The sequence below is a fragment of the Pezoporus wallicus genome, unplaced genomic scaffold, assembly GCF_028554395.1.
Source record: "Pezoporus wallicus isolate ANWC-B61680 ecotype Strahan unplaced genomic scaffold, APGP_CSIRO_Pwel_v1 contig_4901, whole genome shotgun sequence".
NCBI lineage: Eukaryota > Metazoa > Chordata > Aves > Psittaciformes > Psittacidae > Pezoporus > Pezoporus wallicus.
In genome coordinates this window covers 3,331,741-3,354,344 of record NW_026640354.1, presented here as the reverse complement: position 1 = coordinate 3,354,344, position 22,604 = coordinate 3,331,741, and the positions used below count along the sequence as shown (strand labels likewise).

At 36.9% G+C, this 22,604-nt stretch overlaps 1 protein-coding gene across 8 annotated transcripts in view; it reads left to right on the top strand.

Moving 5' to 3' along the window:
- The window catches only part of ADGRB3 (adhesion G protein-coupled receptor B3), a 468,139-nt gene that overhangs the window by 201,275 nt on the left and 244,260 nt on the right, over nucleotides 1-22,604 (top strand). For all 8 annotated transcript variants that reach the window (XM_057418854.1, XM_057418850.1, XM_057418851.1 and 5 more), the window contains 4 exons: nucleotides 1,706-1,870; nucleotides 2,701-2,865; nucleotides 9,196-9,297; nucleotides 9,839-9,945. In XM_057418854.1, coding sequence (XP_057274837.1) covers nucleotides 1,706-1,870; nucleotides 2,701-2,865; nucleotides 9,196-9,297; nucleotides 9,839-9,945 — 539 coding nt within the window. The remainder of the gene's footprint in view (nucleotides 1-1,705; nucleotides 1,871-2,700; nucleotides 2,866-9,195; nucleotides 9,298-9,838; nucleotides 9,946-22,604) is intronic.

Genomic DNA, 22,604 nt, shown 5'->3' with positions numbered 1-22,604 from the left:
CTAAATAATACTATATAGCAATGAATAAAACTAAAGAGGTTGCACTGAAATATAATTTCCATAATGTTTTCTTCTTCACATAAAGCTTTTATGATTAATGAATGCAAGCAGCTTCCATGTTTGGAAAGATTTCCATTTTCTGCTGAATAAATTATCAGGACACAGTTTCATAGTTTCAGAGGCATTTGCATCTAGAAGTGGTTCACAACCAGGCATTACATAGAATATTTAATATAGAATTTTAGGAAAAAAAGCCTCTTCAATCCACTGGTTGCCAAGATCCTAAGCATTAGAGATGCCAATAGTAACTGAACTGTTTAAAATGTTGTGTAGTTACGATCAGACAACAGTAAAATAGTTCACCTCTATATTTTACTAAACAGCGGTGCACCCATGCAGACACAGTATGTTCAATCACTAACCTAAAGATTCTGCTTCCTCTTTTAATTAGTACCATTAACTTAGGAAGCTGCTATTCCACCCCTCCTTTAGAAGAACCCTGAAGTCAGGGGTTAGCAAATGCACTAAGTAAGATACTACAAAATAATAGTTATATAAAACAGGTTTTCAAGGACAAGTATTAATCAAAATTATATCACAACCTACATTTTGAATTTATATTGGGTAATTGCAGCTGCAGTGAGGAACTGGTGATTGCTGAAGTCTGTATGAACACAGGATTCTGAATTATCACAATCAGTAATAACACATTTCATAACACCCATTTTCAAAACTACCATGTAGTCCTAGTATATATTTAAGACCATATGATTTTTCACTTCTATGGAAACCTAATCAATCTGTATTTTTTATTATTTTGGTTTTTAATATTTTTATTTACCTCAAGAAGCTTTCTGATATGTAAAATAAAAAAATACCAGCCCTAAACCTTTACCCGTGGGAATATTCTGTCAAACTCAAAATGTATAGACTAATACAAAATGCTAAACACAGAACTGGTCACCATATCTATAGTGTTTAAAAATTCAGCTTGACAAATTCAAAAGGAAGATTATGCAGTATGCGTTCTGCACAAGCAGACCTGAGGAGGAAGGAAAGCGATTTTCGTCCTACATTTTACATCAATAAATGTCGAAGAGCTGGGATCATTTACGTTACAGGGAGGATTAATGCTAAAAGTATGCTCAACAATATAAAAGTGCAGAGAACAGAGCCTGTGTAAGACAAAGTGGTAACTCCTGTTTTCCTATTGCTATTTGACTAAAGAGACCTAATTTCATAGTCAAGACCAGTAATCTTATAAACTGATGCATCTGAATGATCACTGCATCTACAGTAAATTGCTCTGAGGGGCTCAGGGTTTAAATGATACAAGATTGGCCTCCACTTTTGCCTAAAAAGACAAGACAAGTCTCTTATAAGGCCTTGTTTTTAATAAGGCCTTTCAAACTGCATGGTATGTGAACAAAATAATTCAGCCTTTTTTGTATCAGTGTACATTTAGAGGAGATGCAGCGTTCTTTACTTGAAGAAAAAGGAAAACAGTTTTAAATTATTTTAAAGTAGCTCATAATGGCTGTACTTGATTGCTGCCAGAAGTGAACCATCTTCAGGCTAGGCACAGTCCGAGGGTCTGCATTCAGGTCTAAGTTGAAACTCTCTAGCCTAGAAAGATGTCACAAAGCCCTTCCTGGCTTAGGTGATAACTCTGCTGTATTCATCTCTTTTTTGCCTGCTGTGGCAGTCGACGGACAGTGGCAAGAGTGGAGCTCGTGGAGCCAGTGCTCAGTGACCTGCTCCAACGGCACCCAGCAGCGGAGCCGGCAGTGCACAGCAGCAGCCCATGGCGGCTCTGAGTGCAGAGGGCCCTGGGCTGAGAGCCGGGAGTGCTTCAACCCTGAGTGTACTGGTGAGTACCAACTGGTGCAGGGAGCTGCATCTCTGCTTCCCCTGCTCAGGGGAGACTCAGGACAGTCTTGCCAGTAGTTCTGAGGCACTAACTGGAGATACACAGGCAAGTTCCCATGCTACCACAGGACTCGGCAGGCTGCAAAGGGCCAGAGAAGCCACCTTTAGAGGGAGACCTGGGGCCTCATTCACTTTAACTGATAAGACAAAAGCCGAAGGGTAAGTCCAGAAAGGCTGCATGATGGGCTGTGTATCAGCTGTTTGTTTTTTTATCAACTTTTAAAGGACATTCCTCAGTTTCAAAGAGATATGTTTGATTCCCTTTTACACTGAGACTACTTCATGATACTCTGGCAAGTATAAAAGAAGCCTTCCAGGGTGGGTAAATTATATTTATACCATCTTTCAAGCCTCATTTGCACTGTCGGAGCATGTAAAAATCAAGCTGCTAAAATATCACATGCAGAAACGTTTTAATTTAGTTTTTTAAAGGGTACTTATGTGCATTATAAATGTCTTTGATTACCCTACAACAACACTATGCAAGTGTATAAAAAAAAAGTACAAAAGGGACAATATATGTTTTGCAGTCTAAGTGAAAGTTGATGTGCACCAATTCCTTTTATTTTATCCAAAGATGCAAGTCACTTAGACAGCAATCCTATATTCAGGAGCCAAGTAAGGACTTCCTCATCTTCCCTGTGTCTACATCTACCATTTCTGTTGCTATCAGTTATATATGGGGAGGTTTTCCTCAAGTAAGGAGTAAACTATATATCCTCCTTTATGACTGTCATCATGTCACCATCATAACTGTGTTTTTCTGAGCAGCAAATGGCCAGTGGAACCAGTGGGGCCACTGGAGTGGCTGTTCCAAATCCTGCGACGGTGGCTGGGAGAGGCGAATAAGGATCTGTCAAGGTGCTGCCGTGACCGGGCAACAGTGTGAAGGAACCGGAGAGGAAGTTAGACGGTGCAGTGAGCAGAGGTGTCCTGGTGAGATGCAAATATAATCGCTGTTATTGTCTACACTGCAGTATGGCTTACTTTAATGGTCACCTCCAGCAGAGACAAGTCAACATCCATAGAGCAGTAGCTATAGAGCCATATCTAGCCTTGCTTTAGACAAGTCACTGCTGGTTTTCTTAGTAGAGTTGTGTTTATGTAGGTAGGTGTAAAATAGCCCCATTGGATATATGAGCAACGCATCAATGTTTTGAATAAATCAAAATGCCATAGTAAAGAAACTTATCAGAAAAATATTTCATTGCATAGGTATGCCTATATTGTCTGGGACAGCCATTCTTTTTGAATTCACTGTTTCTCAGAATATCAGGGCTGGTTTTGTAAATCGTATGATTCCTTTCATCCAATAGGCAAGAGACATCTTTGTCATATATTTGGGATAAATTCCATTGCAGGAAAAAAGTGAACCTTACTGTATTGTATATAATGAGTGAATACATGTGAAACATTTTATAAAAAGTAATTTAAAATGAAAAGGCACATCTTTCCCATTTTAATATAATGCTTAAATATATTTATTTGCAGCACTTTTTACTTTGCCCTCCCAACAGAATTAAGCTTTTCCCCCTGAAAGCTAATAAAGGTGTACTTTTGAGCTTCTTCAAAAGTGATGAATAAAGATGACAGCTGGTGAATCTGATCATGTATAAGTGTAAAGACACATTGTCCTAAAGTAAAAGGATACATTGGTGGATAGGTGTAAGATAACAAAATAAGGTGTAAGGAGTATAAGATGTCTTGGCCATTCACTTGGGAAATTATGTGTTCTCACCTGCAAGCCAGGAAGCAGCAAAAATCAATTTAGCAATTTCTTTTACTTCTGGATATTTTGATGACTTGTTCTCTGATAGTCAGAGAAAGGCCTTAAATGGCAGGGATGATTTGGTTCAGGACATGAGTAATACATCAGATGTGAATTTTATATTATCAAGTTATGTTATATTTTCATAGGCAGCATGTTTATCCCTTGACAGCCATCAATGAACAGTTCTCAAGGTGTCTGCAGTACAGTAGAACAATGAATCTCATTGCATTTGAAGAATAACAATAGGACTATTTGTACTTACTAGGTTATAATACTACACGGGAGAAGTTAACCAAACTTAACTTACGTCTCAAATGATCTCTTTAATTTTGATAAAATATTCATTATTTGAATAGCAGTATGAAAGAGTATTTGTACTTAATTCCTGAAAAAATATAATTTCCATAGTTTATGCAGACTTCCTCTATAAAAGCACAGCACTAAGAGAATGCTAATATGAATCTTCTCAATAAGCAGACGTTCCTATCAACCAGCTTCTGCTTATAAAACCATTCTTGAAATAATTTGCATTTATATGTTTAAAAGTAAAACCATGCTGCTGCAGTCCAATTTACAAAGGTTGCCACCTGCTGTTAATAAAATACTTTACAGATGTATTTACAAGTCAAACGCACACAGGGTTTTATTTGCCATTTGGTAAATTTATTTATTTACTTGATTAATTCTAGATTAGAATCAGTGTGATTATAGAAACCATAACCTAAACCACCTTTTGATAAGCTATACTTGTGCAGAAGATTAAACATGAATAACAGGTTTGATTTCTTTGTTTCTAGACTGACATTTAGGAAATCAGCTTTACATTTTATCAACACCAAGCAAAACTCAAAAATGCTATACAGAAATGATCAATCAAAGTATAAGCAAATTTCATTACTCGTATGATTTTCTTCAATAGCGCTAAAATAGTTCAGCAAAGCTATTTTTGTCTCAGTGGTTTCTTTTTCTGTGTAAGTCATTGAAAACATGACAGGCTGAGATGTTGTTTTTTTTTTTCTAATATTAGAATTGCTTTGCCATTAGCGTAAGACCAGATCCTTAGCTCTGTATATCTGTGTAATGCAGAGGTCTATAAGCTTACAGAAAATTAAATTATAGCTGACTTTAAACTGTGGAAGCAAAAGGATAATTAAAACTTTTTTCTGTTATGCTGGCTGCTGTTAAGAAGATACTTTGCAAACAGAGCTGTCTGTTTCAGACTGGCTGAAGATCTCGACTGGACTTTTCATAGTTTGAGTCCTGTTTTTTTTGACCATTATAAAGTATTTTCGTTGTAGCTGATCAGTGATTCTCTGCAGATGGTTTGGGCAGGGACTTAATTACATCAGACACTCATAGAAGCTGAATTTAAGCAGCACTAAGAAAAGCAGGCTTAGAAATATTACATGAAAGTTGTTTTCTCAAACATCTTGACTTATAGAGTCATAGAATCAACTCGTTTGGACAAGACCTTTATGACCAAGTCTAACTGTTACCCCAGGACTGCCAAGTCCACCACTAAACCATATCAGACCATGTCACATTTCTGGACAAATGCTGAGTATCTTTGTGATTTATTTCACAGCTATGAACTTTAAAACGGTTGTTTCCTTCTTATTAATATGCTGGGAATGAAAAACAAATATATAAAGATGTTTTGGCTTCAGCCATTGTTCTGCTGTTACATTCCAAATGTCTAAAATTAGATTTAACTCCCAGTAGGTCAGCAGTGTTAAGGATTTAGAACTCTGAATTAGAAGCATCCTTTTGGGAAGGCTAACTTCAGAAAATGGGAAACAAATCAGAGACAGGAAAAAAACTTCCAGATTTGCTAAGCTGCTAGCCATATAGGAGTCACTGCAGAAAACTTACACAGAATGAAGGAACAGTAGCTCTTTCTCATAGGAATAAGGGAGACAGCTGGCTAACAAAAGAAAATCCAACCTGTGACTGATAAGGAGTTACATGGCAAGTTGATCAGAAACTTTTAGAGAAATGTGTGAGAGAGACAAGCTAACTCCCATCGAATGTGTCAGTAAAAACTTAAGAGCTGTGAGAACTGAGAACAAAGTATGGTATTATTCAGGAGAGAAGACTTCCATAAAATTATTTTTAAGATAATAGGACCATGTTCTCATTAGGTTCCAATAATATAGAATAGGTTTCCAGAAATACTGAATTCTATAATAGTTACTTCTATAAGAATTCTATACATATCCCAATATTTATGCTTTACCAAGATTTTACATAAAACAGATTCTCATTTTTTTTCTCATAAGCCTATTGTCAGTGGTAGAAAACATAATACAGGAATTGTTTTGACCAAAATGTTTCTGAAAACAATGATAGACTACCTTGTTTGCTAATAAAAAGATAACAGTGCACAACTTCTGCTGAAGACTAGCTCATTATTTCCTACTGAAAGTGGAAGTTTTCTTCAGCATCACCACTAGCTACATACAGTAGAATATGAGAAGGGGAAAAAGAGTCAAATAATTGTCAACAAGTAATTAAAATTAAACCTGTATGGTTTGGTTTAGCTCTGATTACAGCACTATTCTACAAGATGTTCAAAATCTTTTTTCCATTGCCTTTTTTTGAAGATAATTTTGCCTGTGGCATTGAATTAGGATTCAAGAGACTAACTGTAGTTCTAGCTTTATTTGTAAGCTACTGTGTTGTTGACTAACTTGTTAGCTGCCTAGGTAGATCATATACTCTATGAGGTTGTGTTTCTGTTGCTTTGTGTGTTGTTCAGAGCTTCCTTATATTCCAGGTGGTTTGATTGCCTCTTGGAGATTTATGTCCTCTCACCAGTAACATCAGAAAAAGACTGCTTCTAGACCGCAGACTTTGTTGAGTGTTTATGCTTAGGTGGAATGAATTCAGGCCTATCATTACAGGGGTGGTAAATCTGAGTACATGCTATGTGTGGGAAGATACTGATGAATCACATCATTAGTGAAGGAGAGATCTGCTATTTATTTGCCAGTTTTAGCAAATTTACCTCGGTATCTGCTGTTTGCTTCTAAATTTTAGCAATTCTCTATGATTTTGTACAGCTAGCTTACATTTATCTGTGGGTGTGTTATGAATTAATTGTGCCATAGTTAGAGAAATACTTGAACTGGTCCTGAGCAGAGCCAGAAAGGTCAGCAAAGCTTTTTAACTCAGATATAATACCACTGCAGTGTGACTGTAATGTCTTCATGGGCAACATTGGTTGGAGCCTCACAGATGCTTTAGTGTGGGTGGATGCCTGATTAGTAATTTCTGCCAGCTATACTTTAGCTTTGTGAAGAGCTGGTTTGTTTTTTATGTGCAGCAGTGCTTGATCTAAGGTATTTGTACAATGCATAGTCAGCCTGGGACCAGGAAAGCTTCTTTACCTGGGCTAAATGATACCTCTTCCAACCTCTGACTTTTTCTCACATCTCTTTCCTGGTAACTCAGTCTTGGAAATGCCTTTTACTCTGAACACAATGCACAGGTGCACAGATTATCTCTGGCACTAGGCTAAAATTAAAATATAATCTTGAGTTCTGAAAAGTGTGACACAAAGGCACACAAAAAGTACCCTTCCAAATAGATGGGAAATCTCTGATACTACCTGTGATGTGCTAACATAAAAGAGAAAATATGGTGTATATAAGTATGCATAGTTTTGGTTTGGGTTTTGGTTTTGGGGTTTGGTTTGGGTTTGGTTTTTTTTTGGTTTTGGTTTTGGGTTTTTTTAATAAAATAAACCACATTTAACATTCAGTGTTTGGAGGGAAGTAAGAGTTTCAGCTCTAAGAATCAGCACGTAAAGTGTTGATTAGTGAACACAACACATTTGAAATGGCCACAGCTGCATGACAAATACACTTCTCAAAGAGCTCTAAGCTTTAGCAAATTTATGTGATTTATAAGATTACCTCCTCATTATGTTAATTTACACTCCCCAAATCAGAACATTTGTTTTGTTTATAAGGTCATAATAGAATGGAAATTCCATTTGCTTATGTCACCAGATGGCTTATGTTTATCAAAATCTGGCTTTTCCCATTTTAACACTGGCCTGATGCATTCACTTTTTGGCCATGTCTAAACCAGTGCTAGTATTCTAGATTATGAATATAACTGACTTTCTTTGGGTTTTGCCATTAGTGGATCTCTTGATTTTTTAGCAGCACCGTCTTGATTTACGATTCAGGAATGCTGATGGTGAGGCAGATTTAGCAAGCAATTTTTCTTCCCGACTGTGATTCATATTAGTATTACTGAGCCATCTGCTAGGTATTCTTTGTCCTCCACAAAAAGAGGGTACATCTTTGTGTAGAAGTCTGCTCACTTCCCTTACTCACCGTAGAGTCAGCAGAAGAACAAAACGGGAAAGATGGACAGTTTTGTGGGTTAGGAAATGGGATTGGCACAATCTGTGGTATGTTCCTGCTTCTGCTAGAGATTTCCCATGCAGCCATGGGTGAATCATTGAATTGCTTCCTGCCTTATCACCCCATCTGCTATAGCGATAGACTTTTATTTCTCGCTTCCTTTTTCTTGTTTTGTAGCTCCTCTGCTGTAATACAGTGGGGTTCAATTTTCCTGAAATACAAATAATAATATTCATGGCTTTTCTCTGCTGAATTTGGGATTAATTAGATTTCAGCAACTAGTGTTTTTCAATTGTGAGGTGACTTCAACCAGATGTTTGCTGTGTTAATTTACTCAAAAATCATAAACCGGGAATCTCCAGTAAAAAGAAAAAAAAAGAAAAGGAAAATGAATCTGTAAATCATGACCATGTGAAAAAAAAAAACACGAAGCATTTGCAGAAGCTTTTTTTCCCCATGCAGTCCTGTTACTACAAAATTGTGAAAATATTTTTCCCTTTAAATGGCATTGCAATTTTGTTTTGTAGCCCCTGTCCTGGGTTCAGTTCCACATTATTGACTATACTTGCTTAATTACCAGCTGGCACTGAAACACATTTCAAGGAAATAACCTCCTTTTTGGTCTTCAGAATATACAGCTCTCATTTGATACCTTTCACACATTTAACGTTTCAGCTGTGGTCTCAGAACAGATTCTTTCACATACAGTTAATTTTTAGAAAAATCTTTAAAAAATTTAGTGTAAGAAAGATAAGCATCACTGCTTATTACATTTTAAGAGTCATAATTTTCTGATAGGTGCTTAATGTTATTGATCAAAAGAGAGCAACAAAAAAGATACAAACCTATAAACATTGAGACTGAAACCTAGAGAATGTTTGTTTGCTGAGGAAAATAAAAGTACAGGTTATATGAAATAAATAGCATCACAATGATATTATAAAAAACCTACAAGTTTTGCATTTTTCATTTTTGTGCTTCATTCTTAAAATTAAACCAAATTATATTAACATATACATCTCAGGAAAAATTAGGATAAGATTGAAGACATACAGTTCTGATATAAAATATATTTTTAATGTTAATGTTTCTATTTAAATTCCCATTTTTAAATGGCAGCACCGTATGAAATATGTCCTGAAGACTATTTGATGTCAATGGTGTGGAAAAGGACCCCAGCTGGGGACATGGCGTTCAATCGATGTCCTCTCAATGCCACAGGTACAGTATTATTTTGAAATTTTATGAACAAAAAAAAAAACTTTTGCATTGTGTTCTAGACATAATCATCATTACTAGACTCCTGTACATATGTATATATGCATGTACATGAATATATCTATATGAAATGCACATATTTATAGTGTACATACATAAATATAGTGTATGCATGTACATATACTCTTTCTCTTATAGCTTACATATAGTCTCTGTGGTATATATGTATACACATACATATATGCATTATAGCCAGAGAGAAAAAGCTCAGAACAAATCAATTTGACATAACCTATCAGGCAAAGTGAAAATGAAGCAAAACATAAAAATCTTTGTAATTAAGAAAAGACTGCTATAACCCCACCAAGTGAACACTGAAATGTATTTCAGGGTCTTATACTACTGTTCTCTGTATACTGACAATCATTGCATGAAATTGTTTCTCTGTGTGCTTTTGAAATAGCATGGAATGTAGTTTAAATAAGGTTCATTCTTTCCAGTTGCTCTCACTTATATAAATATTTTCTGTCTTTGTGAATTACAGGCACCACTAGCAGACGCTGCTCTCTCAGTGCTCATGGAGTGGCCTTCTGGGAACATCCAAGCTTTGCTAGATGCATATCAAATGAGTACAGACACTTGCAGCATTCAGTAGGTGCAAAGCCAGCTTTAGTACTTGCTCTGTTTATTCATTACTAATCACTGGTGTGAAAAAATCCCTTACTTATTTAGTTTCAAGTAAAATTTCTGATAATGACTGCCAGGAGGTAAATAGACCTAAGTAAGAAGAATTTGTATTAATATATATTACTCTAATGTTATATATTGCTGGGGTTTGAGTGAAAAAAAAAGCTGTCTTACTGTAAAAATGGAAAAATTAATCAGATTCCCTTCTTTCATGTCCACTGTGAAATTTTTATAGAGGTCAGAGGTAAGACATATTTTGGTTTATTAGAAAATGAGACGTGAATAAATGAGGTTTACTGGAAGAGTGACCTGATGAGTAATTTTATAATACCTTGAATTCTTTAATTGCACGCCAGGAAGTCAGAAATAATGTTCTCTTTGTTATCAAATTTATAACTTCACCTTCAAATGTAACGATAGGAAACGATTATAGTTTAAAGCTACTGCTCTAGATGAAGAAATATTATGGGGGCTTTTAGTATGCTTAACAAAAAGTTTAGTTGCAAGGCACATGCATTATACATTTATCTACTACCTAAGCATGTTTATATGCATAGATGTAATACATTGTATATATTGCATTATAAATATACTACCATGGTATATTCTAGGTATATTCATTACATTCTATTTCCATAACCAAAGCATTCAGCCAGGTTAATACTATTTGTGGGATGAACTTACTTGAAGAAGACTCATGGACAATGAGTTTTGCCTACATGATGTATTTTACTGACACTTTTATTACTCTGCCTCCTTTTCCAAAGGCCACTTCTCCATTTATCATTTAGCAGAGGAGCACTTCTGTAGCATGTCTAAAAATCTTTGGTGGCTTGAAAAGTAGTAGCCTGGCTGTCATTCCTTAAATCTGTCTTGCCAGATAGAGGACATTTTAATAAATTCCTTTGAGCTGCATTTCTGTTTCATTAGATTCCAGTTTAATTGAGGTCCGGGATTATTTTCAGGGTAAGACAAAGTAAGCATTACTTTTAAAATAACATAGTGTAAGTCCCTAATGAAAAGAAACTTTCCTATTTTATATAGCTGTCTGTATATTGTTCTATTTCTTTAGTGTTCATGTTTAAAGAAAAACACCTTAAGTTGGCTGTAAATACTTTGCATTTTATATTTTTGATATTGTATTATTGTGCAGCAGCTGCATATAGTATGCTGAAACATACATTGTGGGCATTGACCTCAATATATTTGTATTTGATTTTCTCAGAGTCTTTATTTTGATAAATAGCATAATAAAGGCAATGACCACAGGCAATACATATATATATGCATACACACAGCTTTAAATACTAATAATGTCATAAGGTAGGTCAAAAAATCACTTTTCTGTGATTGAAACATTGAGATATATCAAAGTTAAGCAAATCACTTCCTTATTTTATTTAAATATTCCAATCTTCTGAAATATTTAAAGGATTTTGAAATATTTTGAAGTATTTAGTCATCTTGACCCGCATGATGAGAAGATGGTCCTTTTAGAGTTTTTTTCATCTGCTCTTACCTTTTCAGATTTCGTATTAACATTTATTCATAGTGTTGATCCTCATGTCACTGATTCTCTAGTAATATTCAGGCATTTCTGTTTTTGCTATTGCTAGAAGTCTGTCATAAGCAACTCAAACAGTGGGACAAGCTCTTTCATGTTATTCAGTGGTTTGACTTACCTGGCTAACTTTTGGTGAGGCACTGACGTTTTTTGAAGAGCAGCAAGTCTGCCTGGCAGGAGGGGGTCATTGTTTGACAAAAGAAAACATTTTTAACCCAGATCAGATTTATCTAGTTTTCTATACTTTTTTTTTTTTCTAAATATTAAAAGTATGATTAGATCACACTGTGAAATAACTTTTGCCAAAGAACATTTAAAAATACCTAAGGCTTCTTTAAAATTATGCAAGCATCTAAACATCATTCAGTTTTGTCTATATGCATAAAAATTAAAGGAGAAAAGTTGATTTCTTTTACACTTTGAAGCTGTTCACAAAGAAAATCAGCTTGGTTTACATATTACTCCTTCTCCAAGTGAACAACACAGCTTATTTAAAGAATTGTAGAAAATAGAGTAAAGACCTATCAGGTCATCGCTCTGCAAATGTAGGCTTGTCCCCCCACGATACATATGTCCGCTCTATAAATCCCTGAAAATAGGGCTTTATAAGGAAGCTGCTGACAGACGGTGTTGCTATAATAAATATGTGTGCTTATGAAAGCACTTGTGAGATGCCTCAGTGTGCTTAACTTACCAATAAAGTTACTCTGCCAACTCAGACCAGGAGTAGTGGGGGGTGTAACTCAGTTCTCTGTATGTTCCTGTAAAATCTGAGTCTGAGCTGAATCCCTTTCATTTCTTACCTGAAATACATAAAACAAAACTAGGCACATAGTCTTCAAAAATGATATTTCTAAAGTTGAATTAAAGCAATTGATATACATAAAATACTTAACACATTAAAATATACCCATGTGGAGGAACGCACATGGGTACCTGTTTTTTTTCCCTCCAAACAAACCACATATGTTCCAGAAACAACACAGAAGTCACATATTTGAATTCACATGGGGCTGTGCCCAAGCACATACTCTCTAGAGAAAAGCATTTCATATGTTGGGAGCCAGAGAATGCTGCCTTGGCCACAGACCCTACTAACCTCACTACACAATTTCTGAACTGGAAACTTACCAGTGAGCACTCTGCCAAACACTCACTAGCATCCTTTAGAGGATAGCATGGCAGGGAGACCACTTCTAGCAGGCAATAAAACATTTTTTTGTGGGGGACAGAAAGGCAGAGAGTTTAACATGAGGATTACAAGCTGTCTATGTTTCTTGGCCTCAGGGCTAGACAATATTCCCATAGCTATTTTATTTACCTGTATTTACTCTTTGTATAGTAGAAACACCTTACATTTGGGCAGCTTGAACTGTGAGCTGAGGGATTCAAGGGTATATGTATTACTGGAGCAAGTACAGCAAAGGGCCACTAAGATGAGCATCTTTCCTACAAGAAAGGGCTGAGAGAGGTGGAGCTGTTGAGCCTAGAGTAGGGAAAACTAAGGAGGGATCTTAATATATATAAGTACTGGAAGGGAAAGTACAAGGAAAACAGAGCCAGGCTCTTTTCAGTGGTGCCCAGTGACAGGACAAGAGGCACTGCGGACAAAATGAAATACAGGAGGTACTCTCTGAATGTCAGGAAACATTTTTTTACTTCTTCACTGTGAGAATGACTGAGCAATGGCACAGGTTGCCCAGAAAGGTTGCAGAGTCTCCATCCCTGGAGACATTCAAAAGCTGTCTGGACATGATCCTGGGCAACTTGTTCTACATGACCATGTTTGAGCTGGGGGATTGGACCAGATGACCTCCAGAGATGCTTTGCAACTTCATCTATTCCGTGATTCTATAGCTACCTGAAAGAAGGATGGAACAAGGAAGTGGCTGGTCTCTTCTCCCAAGTAACAAGTTGGAGGACAAGAGGAAACAGCCTCAAGCTGTGCCAGGGGAGGTTTAGACTGGATATTAGGTAAAAGTTCTTCACTGAAAGGATAGTCAGGCATTTGAATAGGCTCCCCAGGGAAGCGGTGGAATTGCTGTCCCTGGAAGTGTTCAAAAAATATACCTATTTTTAGTGAACCTTAGTGGTGGACTTGGCAGTCTTGGGGTAATGGTTGGACTTGATGTTCTTAAAAGTCTTTTCTAACCTAGTTCAGTCTATGATTGTATGATTCTGTGATTCTGTGACTCCCATGATTCCAGAAAATTGGAAATTTACAAAAGGCAGAAATCCTGAAAAGTTAATTTGTAGACTTCCACTCTTAACATCAGGATGAATAAAATTCATGAATGAATAAAAACATTTTTCCTAAAGATAAACTTTTCCTAGAAATGTTAATACAGGTTTTAAGCAGTTCTTCTCATTAAGCCAGAATTCTATGCTGTATGTGGCGTAGAATTTTACCATATAACCACAGGTAGTTGACTGCTGAAGACTGTTTCCTCACTATATGTACCTAGAGTAGGTTCACTGCCTCATGCACAAAGCTTCTTGTATTTGTACAGTTTTCTCTAATACTCACCTACAAGTGACATAGGACAAATTTCAACCTTTAATAAGCAGTATTTAAATATCAGAAACTCAGCTGTTCTGTGTGTTCTTCAGCTTGAGTCAAGATGTCTGTGGAGACCAAGATGGTGGTTATGTGAATCATGCTAAATGGCATTATCTTTTAATCTCAAAATCTATTTGGAAGTCTGTTTGAAAAGATGAAGAGTCAGTAAAGTAGAAAATACACTTGTGATGCTAAAGATAATATACTTTGCTCATAACCCCCAGCATCATGAATAATTTAGCTCTTTCGCCAGATGCTTACAGAATGTGCTACGCAGAATTACTGCCTCTACTCAGATAGGCATGTACTGGCACTTCAGATGCAGGGTACTGGCACCTCAGAAGAAATCAGGGTTTTCCACTTTTTGATACATGCATCAATATTATACTTACTATTTTATTGCAACAGTTTCAGAGTAATTCAGAATCTTTAATCAATATATCTGCTTAACATATGCTTGAAATCAGGTTCTGTTCCATTTCCAGTTTTTGGTTATGGAGAACTGAGTGAGACTGATTAAGCAAGAAATTTACCTGTGGTCATCTGAGTTAGTGCCTAGACACTGTTCCTTCTTAATGATCATACTTCTCCATATGACAGCACAAAATCCCTAGCATGGTAAAAATAAAATGACTGCAAGGCCTCTGAAGAGACTATTCAGTGGAATATGACGAAACAGTGAAGGGGAATGGTTTAGCTTGTGGAATGCAGATTGACAGTCAGCTTACATCTTTCAAGGGCACTATGCCCTATACTATTCATGTGTAGGAGCTTCAGTAAAAGCAGTTAAGAGGATGATGCACTTCAGCTATGCAACAAACGCACAGCCTGTACTTTCATTAGTTTAATTTACCTTGTGCATTATGAATACAGGCCCCTTTTAAGACTAGGTATGATAATTAGATCATTTTGAATAATGGAACCAATTAGTTATGAATAATTTATCCAACATTTGGTACAAATCACTTATCAAATGAATTCAACAAATACTATTTGACCAGCTTATACACCTAATTGACTAATATGAAAAATTATTCACTGAACAAATTAAAGGACAAAAATGCCAAAATCCATGACATAGACCCTTGGGAAATTATTTAGTTAGCTATAATAATAATACTTAAGGAATCTAATTACAATTGTTCTAACTAAAGCACTATAAGTGGAAAATGCAAAGTGATAAATAGGTGCCTTGCCTTCTGGAATCGTGACCTAGAGGATCAAGCAATAACTTGATGAACAGAAAAAGAAACACTGCAGATTATATATCACTTTTTGTTCTGAATTTCTTGTATTACCCTAGTGTGTTTGCAGTGCCTGTGGCTTTGCATTAAGAAAACACTCTTGGCTAAGCGTGGTGTTTCAGCACTATCGCCAGTCATCTCTGCAACTAGGGAGGGATATTTTGCCCAATAATGCACAAGTTGTTAAATGTGTCCTTAAGAAAGAGGAAATTACAGCAACGAAATTCTTCCAAGTGTCTGTTTTATTGTGAATGGAGGTGAAGTAAGGTTAAGTAAGATCTACTGGCAGTGGATATCCTTTCTTCAGTTCCTTCTGGATAGTTTTTGGTCACATACTCATCACCAGATTTTGGTTAGGAGGGAGAAATTTCCCTGCTTTCTCAAAATTTTGAGGGGTTTTTTTCCACTCATAGGCATAGTTTGAGTTTCCATTTTTATTTCATTTCTAGCATTTCAACTGTATATTAGTGAACTATTAATTAGTCTTGCTGCAACAATTATTCCTGCGATATCTAATTTCTGGTTTGGTCTTTATTGATTTCTAAATGTTAGATCCAGAAGGAGGCTGTCATGATTAATAAGTATGACTTATTTTATGACCTTTTCTTGAACTACTGTATCTCTTATAAGAAGATATCTAGTCTCTCTTGTAAAAGGTAATGGGGAATGCATTCTCCAATTTTATTTATTTTTTTTTAAGTTTCAATCCTCATCTTCTTTCAAGTTTCAACCAGCAAACCTCAAGTGGATTTGACCTGATGAGAAATTTGTTTTGGTGCTTTGATTTTTTTTTTTCTTTGTTCATTTGTATAAACAGGGTGAAATCTTTCCTGAGATATTAAGAAATCCAATTATTTGTTCTGTGACTGGATGTGAGTGACTGCAGGACCAAGAACAGAATCAGTGATTAGGAGTCCATAGGCCTACCTCAGATGGTATCCAAGAAAAAAAAATGCTTCAAGAGTTAATTATATTTTCATCCTCTCTTGAAGCCTGTAAAATTTGGTAGGCTACAAGAAAGAAGACTAAGAACTAAGACCCCAGCATTCGGAATATCCTATATTATCATTTGTATGAACAACTGCTTCATACTTAAAGGCTTCTTCTATATTCTTAATCCAGTCCATGGATGATGGGCACCTAAATTAGGAAAAAAACAAACAAACAAACAAACAAACAAACAAACAAAAAAACAAAACCAAAACCCAAAACAGAACAAAACCAAACAAAAGAAACCCAAACCGAAACAAAGAAACTCGTCACCCTCTGCCCCCACAAAAATCAAACCCAATAAATTAGAGCCATGGTAATGCAGCAAATGAAAATGGGATTAAAATAGTTTGTAAGGAAGAGGAATGATGTTTCATAGTTTATGAGATCTCTATGAGATTAATATCTGAAGGCTGCATGACCAATTTTAATGAAAACTGTTAATGAATAAGATCTTGCCGCAGAGTATTAGAAACTGATTTTATGTAAATGGAGAAAATACTTGACTATACAGGGCTATTTCTATTTTTTACTGTTATGCATGTGTTCTAAGTTAGAGGATTTATTGAATCAGAAAAAAAAAGATTTTTGTGAGGGATCTACTTAAAAAATAAGAGTAATATATCACTGACTCGCCACACACTAAAATAGCCTTTTTGCCTAAAATAAGAGTTCCTCTAAAGATTTTGGGCATTCTGGTTTGAATGAGAATAGTACCACGCTCATAAATAGTGAGGAAGATTAAAGCCTGTCATCAAAATGCTGTTTCTGAAGGTCATTGCCAATATTATAAGAAAAGCTGTACTGATTGATAAGCCCATTTTCTAAACCTATGTAGTACAGTTTTTAAACCTGGATGATGAAATTCTACATTTAGTTGCTTTGATAAAAATAAGTTACTAATTTGTGACAATTTCAGTGATATAACACCTAAATCAAACATGCATTTGTGTGAGCTGGGCTGCTTTTCTATCAGAAAGAAGTTGGAAAACCAAAAAAAAACCTCTTAACTCTTGAGAGTTAATAAGAAAAAATTTACATATGAAATATCACGCTGGTGTCAAAATATTAGCACTTCTGAAGGATTATAGGAACTTATGCAGGTGAATCTTTGCATATCAAACTGATAATACGGCCATAAAAATGCATTTCTGCTGCTTCTAGCTCATACTGTAATTTTGTTTCCCCTTTTTCTGCAGCAGTGTTATTCACATTTTGCAAGTGCTTGGCTAAAATATAATTTGATAAAAAGAACTCTGAGGTGAATAATTATTTGCTCAGTGCAGCTCATTAGAGATGATTTTGTTTTTCCAAATCATATTACAAGGGCAGTGTATCAGCCTGTCCATGTACTTCTCACTGAAATGACTGCTATACTCTGGGGAATGAAAGGACTCCTCCTAAAAAATTTACTGCTCTTTTTTTGCCTGTTTAGTGCTTCATTTCTTTTTATATAGCCGCAGAGTAAAGGAACCAGGCTTAGTTTCATAGTTCTGAATGTACAGGCCTCAGGTAACAACTTTTTTTTTCTGCTTCAGTCTGCCCTTATATTGGTATATGCCAGCTCTTCACCTTTGCAGCCTTTGATGGGAAGTGAAGTTATATTAGTAAATGATCTGCTTTCCTTACCTTGCCTCCATGGTAAGCCCAGAATTGACAAGTCTACTCTGTTTTGTCACCTTCAATTCTTGACAGAAGGATGGCAAACTGTTTTCTCTCACATCACAAAGCAACTGATCAAAAGATTATGGCAGGTAACAGTTTTCCCTTGCCTCACTAATATTTTTCCATTCTGCACAGGGGAAGATTAAAACTTCAGATAAAAGCTAATGACTTCTGTACTGCTGTTTGCTTGATGGTGAGGGCACTCATTTGGTTTTGAGAAAGTTCTGCCTGCTTTGCCCTGCCAAACTTCTTGCATGGATTGAAATGTTGGATGTTAGAGTGCTTTTAATAACTTATTATAAAGTTACTATCTCTTTCTCAATGTCCTAACAGATCTGCTTTACTGTGTGTAAACAAATATGCACTTTGCCAAGTAGAGGAAATAACCTTATACTTCAGCCACTCATATGAAATATGTAGGCTAGAAACCAACTGCTTTATACCAAGTGAATGGCTCCTTTTTTTTAAACTGTATATTACAAACGGCACCAAAAATGAGGAACTTAGAATGAGGAGAGTGAAATGTATTTAAAGCTTCTGTGGTACCTTCTCCATTCATGAAATTACAGTGCTTGATCCCACCGATATAAATCTGCACCTCAAAATGGCCTGGCTGAACAGAGAGCTTTGGCTACAACTCAGAAAAAAAAGGAGAATTTATGATTTTTTGAAGAAGAGGCAGGCAACTCAAGAGGCCTACAAGGATGTCGTGAGGTTGTGCAGGGAGAAAATTAGAGGGGCCAAATCCCAACTAGAACTTAATCTGGCTATTGCTGTTAAAGACAATAAAAAAGGTTTCTTTAAATACATTAAAAGCAAAAGGAGAGCTAAGGAGTATCTTCATTATTTATTGGATGTGAGGGGAAGCATATTGACAAAGGATGAGAAAAAGCTGAGGTACTCAATGCCTTCTTTGCTCAGTCTTCAATAGTTAAGACCAGTTGTTCTCCAGGTAGCCAGCCTTCTGAAATGGAAGACAGGGACAGGGAGCAGAATGAAGGCCCTGTGATGCAAGGAGAAATGGTCAGCAACCTGCTCCACCATTTAGACACACAGAAGTCTATGGGGTTGCATGGGATTCACCCAAGGGTATGGACAGAGCTGGTGGAAGTGCTCACCAAGCCATTTTCAAGCATTTATCAGCAGTCCTGGATAACCAGGGAAATCCCAGTTGACTGGAGGTGAGCAAATGTGATGCCCATCTAGAAGGTCTGGAAGGAGGATCTGGGGAACTACCAGGCTGTCAGTCTGACCTTGGTGCCAAGGTTATGGAGCAGATCATCTTGAGTGCCACCATGTGGCATGGACAGGACAACCAGTTGATCAGGCCCAGTAAGCATCAGTTGATGAAATGCAGGTCCTCCTTGACTAACCTGATCTCCTTCTATAACAAGGTAACCTGCTTAATGGGTGATGGAAAGGCTGTGGATGTTGTCTACCTAGACCTTCACAAAACCTTTAACACAGAATTCTCCTGGATAAACCAGCTACTTGTGACTTGTACGGGTGTATTCTGCTAGATAAAAAATTGGCTGGATGGCCAAGCCCAAATAGCTGTGATGAATGGAGTTAACTCTAGTTAGCAGCCAGTCACATCTGGTGTTCCCCATGGCTCAGTACTGGGGCCAGTTCTGTTTAATATCTTTATCAGTGATGTGGCAGAGGGGATCAAGTGCACCCTCAGTTTGCAGATGACACCAAGTTGGGTGGAAGTGTTGATCTGCCTGAGGATATAAAGGCTTTACAGAAGGATTTGGGTGGGCTGAATTGATGGGCCAAAGGCCAATTTATGGGGTTTAACAAGGCTCAGTACCAGTTCCTGCACTTGGGCCACAGCAACCGTATGCGACACTACAGGCCTGGGAAAGCGTGGCTAGAAAGCTGCTCAATGGAAAAGGATGTGGGGGTGGTGACTGATGGCTGCTGAACATGATCCAGCTTGTGCCTAGGTGGCCAAGAAGGCCAACAGTACCCTGGCCTCTATCAGCAATAGTGTGGCCAGCAGGCCAGGGCAGTGATCATCCCCCTGTACTCAGCAATGGTGAGGCCACACCACAAATGTTATATTCAGTTCTCTGCCCTCACTACAAGAAAGACATTGAGGTGCTGGAGTGGGTCCGTAGAAAAGCGACAAAGCTGCTGAAGGGTCTGGAGAGCAGATTTCATGAGGAGGTGCTGAGGGAACTGAGATTGTTTAGCCTGGAGAAAAGGAAGCTCAGGGAGCACCTTATCTCTCTCTACCTGAAAGGAGGTAGTAGTGATGTGGGTGTCAGTCTCTTCTTGCAAGTAACAAATGATAGGACAAGAGGAGCAGGTCTCAAGTGGTGCCAGGGAAGGTTTGGATTAGATATTAGGAAAAACTTCAACCATTGGAACAGGCTGCTCTTGGAGCTGGTGAATTCGTCATCCCTGGAGTTATTTAAAAGACATGTAGATGTGACACTGATAGACAAAATTTAGCGCTGGACTGGGAAGTGTTAGGTTAATGATTGGACTCAATGATCTTAAAAGTGCTTCCCAACCTAAATGATTTTATGATCTTTCCAACATATTTCATGCATCTCAATCTTAGAGATGCTATACAAAGTTTTCTCCAAACATTTACCTGGTTTTCTGCTTTATCACATCACAACTATAATTCAATAGGTAAGTTGTTTTTCTTCCTTTCTGCTTTTACATATCTGCTTTTTAGTAGCTAACTATTTCCACTTGTTAAATTCAGGAAATGTCCCCACTATCTTCTAAGCAGCCATAATCATCTTTCCATGTCTGGTTTACCGAAGAGTAATCTTTGTTAAATGAAATGGGCTCACATGGTTTCTTGCTGCTGCTGCTGCGTCTGCTGCAGCAGCCAGAGCTGTTGCCTGATCGCTACAGTGTTGCCAACTCTGTAGCCAACAGATGAACTCACAAGGGTACGGCCAGAGGTAAAACAAGAGATGAAGGCCATTTAAGAATTCAATAAAGAAAGAATTCCTCTAATTTTTCCCTTGAAGTCTATGAGAACTGAAGGAACCTTCACTCCAACAGAGCTGCAGAATGACTGCAAGAATTTGGCTAGACAGCTAGAGGCATAGAAATGGCCACAGCATTTTACACTTACACTCATTCCCCTGTTTTTTTTTTGTCCACTACTTCATTTTCTGTATTCCCCCACCGTGTTTAAGCTCAGATTTAAGTATATGAGGGACAAAATATTTTTCTCTTGCCCTGCTACTTATTGCTGTACTCCCACTCAGAAATTAGGGCTCACAGTAATGCTAATTCTCTTGAAGAAACCGTGCTGTTTTTCCCTGCAAGCAGAAGTGAGTATTGTTGGGATAACTGTATAGAAACAAAAAAAAATAAGTAAATCTAGAAACTGGTTAAAATCAAATAAACATATGAATGGAAGCATTTAATCTGAGCTTTAAGTTTTAGGGTCACATACTTACTAGGATGACCACATACTATAATAAAAGAAAGACAAATAATTTGTAGCATGTTCCTTTGTCACCCCCTCAACCTCAGCCATTCAGTCAGTGTGGAGAGCCAGGAGACTTTACCTCAAGCAATGTTATGTTTGCCATAGAATGAAAACAACCCTGTCAGAGTCATAATTCTCTTTTCCTCTCAACTCTTGCTCTTGTCGTGTTGCGTTATACGTAGATAACACAAATCTTGAAGACATGCCCTCTGGTTAAAAAAGGAAACAACAATAACAACAACAAAATCTCTCCAACAGCATGCCAACGTGAGCAGGATTTAATCATAGATAATTGCAATGTTTAATAGCAGCACTTAATAAAACAATAATAGAAATCCTGGTCAACAAAGTGATAAGAAATAAATCAATAAATAAATAAAACCCCACCTAAAGACATGATCTGTTTAATTATTATTCATTTCTCATCCCTAGAGGCATTTGTTACTCTTTTTTCTGTCACTTAATTGGTGGTTATATCTCAAAGACTGGATGATACTGATTATGTTGATTAAAAAAAAAAAAAAAAGGTACTATGGAATCATTTAGAGAGGAAAAAAAAAAATCTCTTGAACAAATAATAGGAGTTCTTGTGAAAGAGTGTAGAGAAAGAGGGTGTGGACAGAACCAAGCAAACCTCTGAGCTGGTCACATTCTTCTTTTAAAAACACGTTTGACTTCTGCAGATACTGGATTTTTTTTTTTTTTTTTCAAAGATTCTCAAATCACCTCATCACATATAGAAGAGCACTGACTGCTTCTCTGACATCTGTGAAGAGATTTAGATTGCCTGAGGTGAATGTCTAGAAGAGCACAGGATTCTGTGTAATTAAGCTGGCTTCTTTTCTCTGAAAATAGAACAGTTTTGAGGAGTATTTTGCCCAAGCAAATGTAGAAGCGTATGACAGCGGGAAAACTGTTTGTATATAGTGAAACAATCCTAATTTTTGTCTTCATCAATGTAAATTTGGAATAGGTTCCTTAAAGCACAGGGTTGCAGTGGTTTCAGCAGAGTGCACAGAGACAGACTGCAGCACAGTATCTGCAGAAATTTGGTGCAGCAGATTGCATACCATGACAGTGGTAAAAGTTCAGTTTCAGGGCACTCCTTAAACTTTGACATTTATGTTTCAGGTA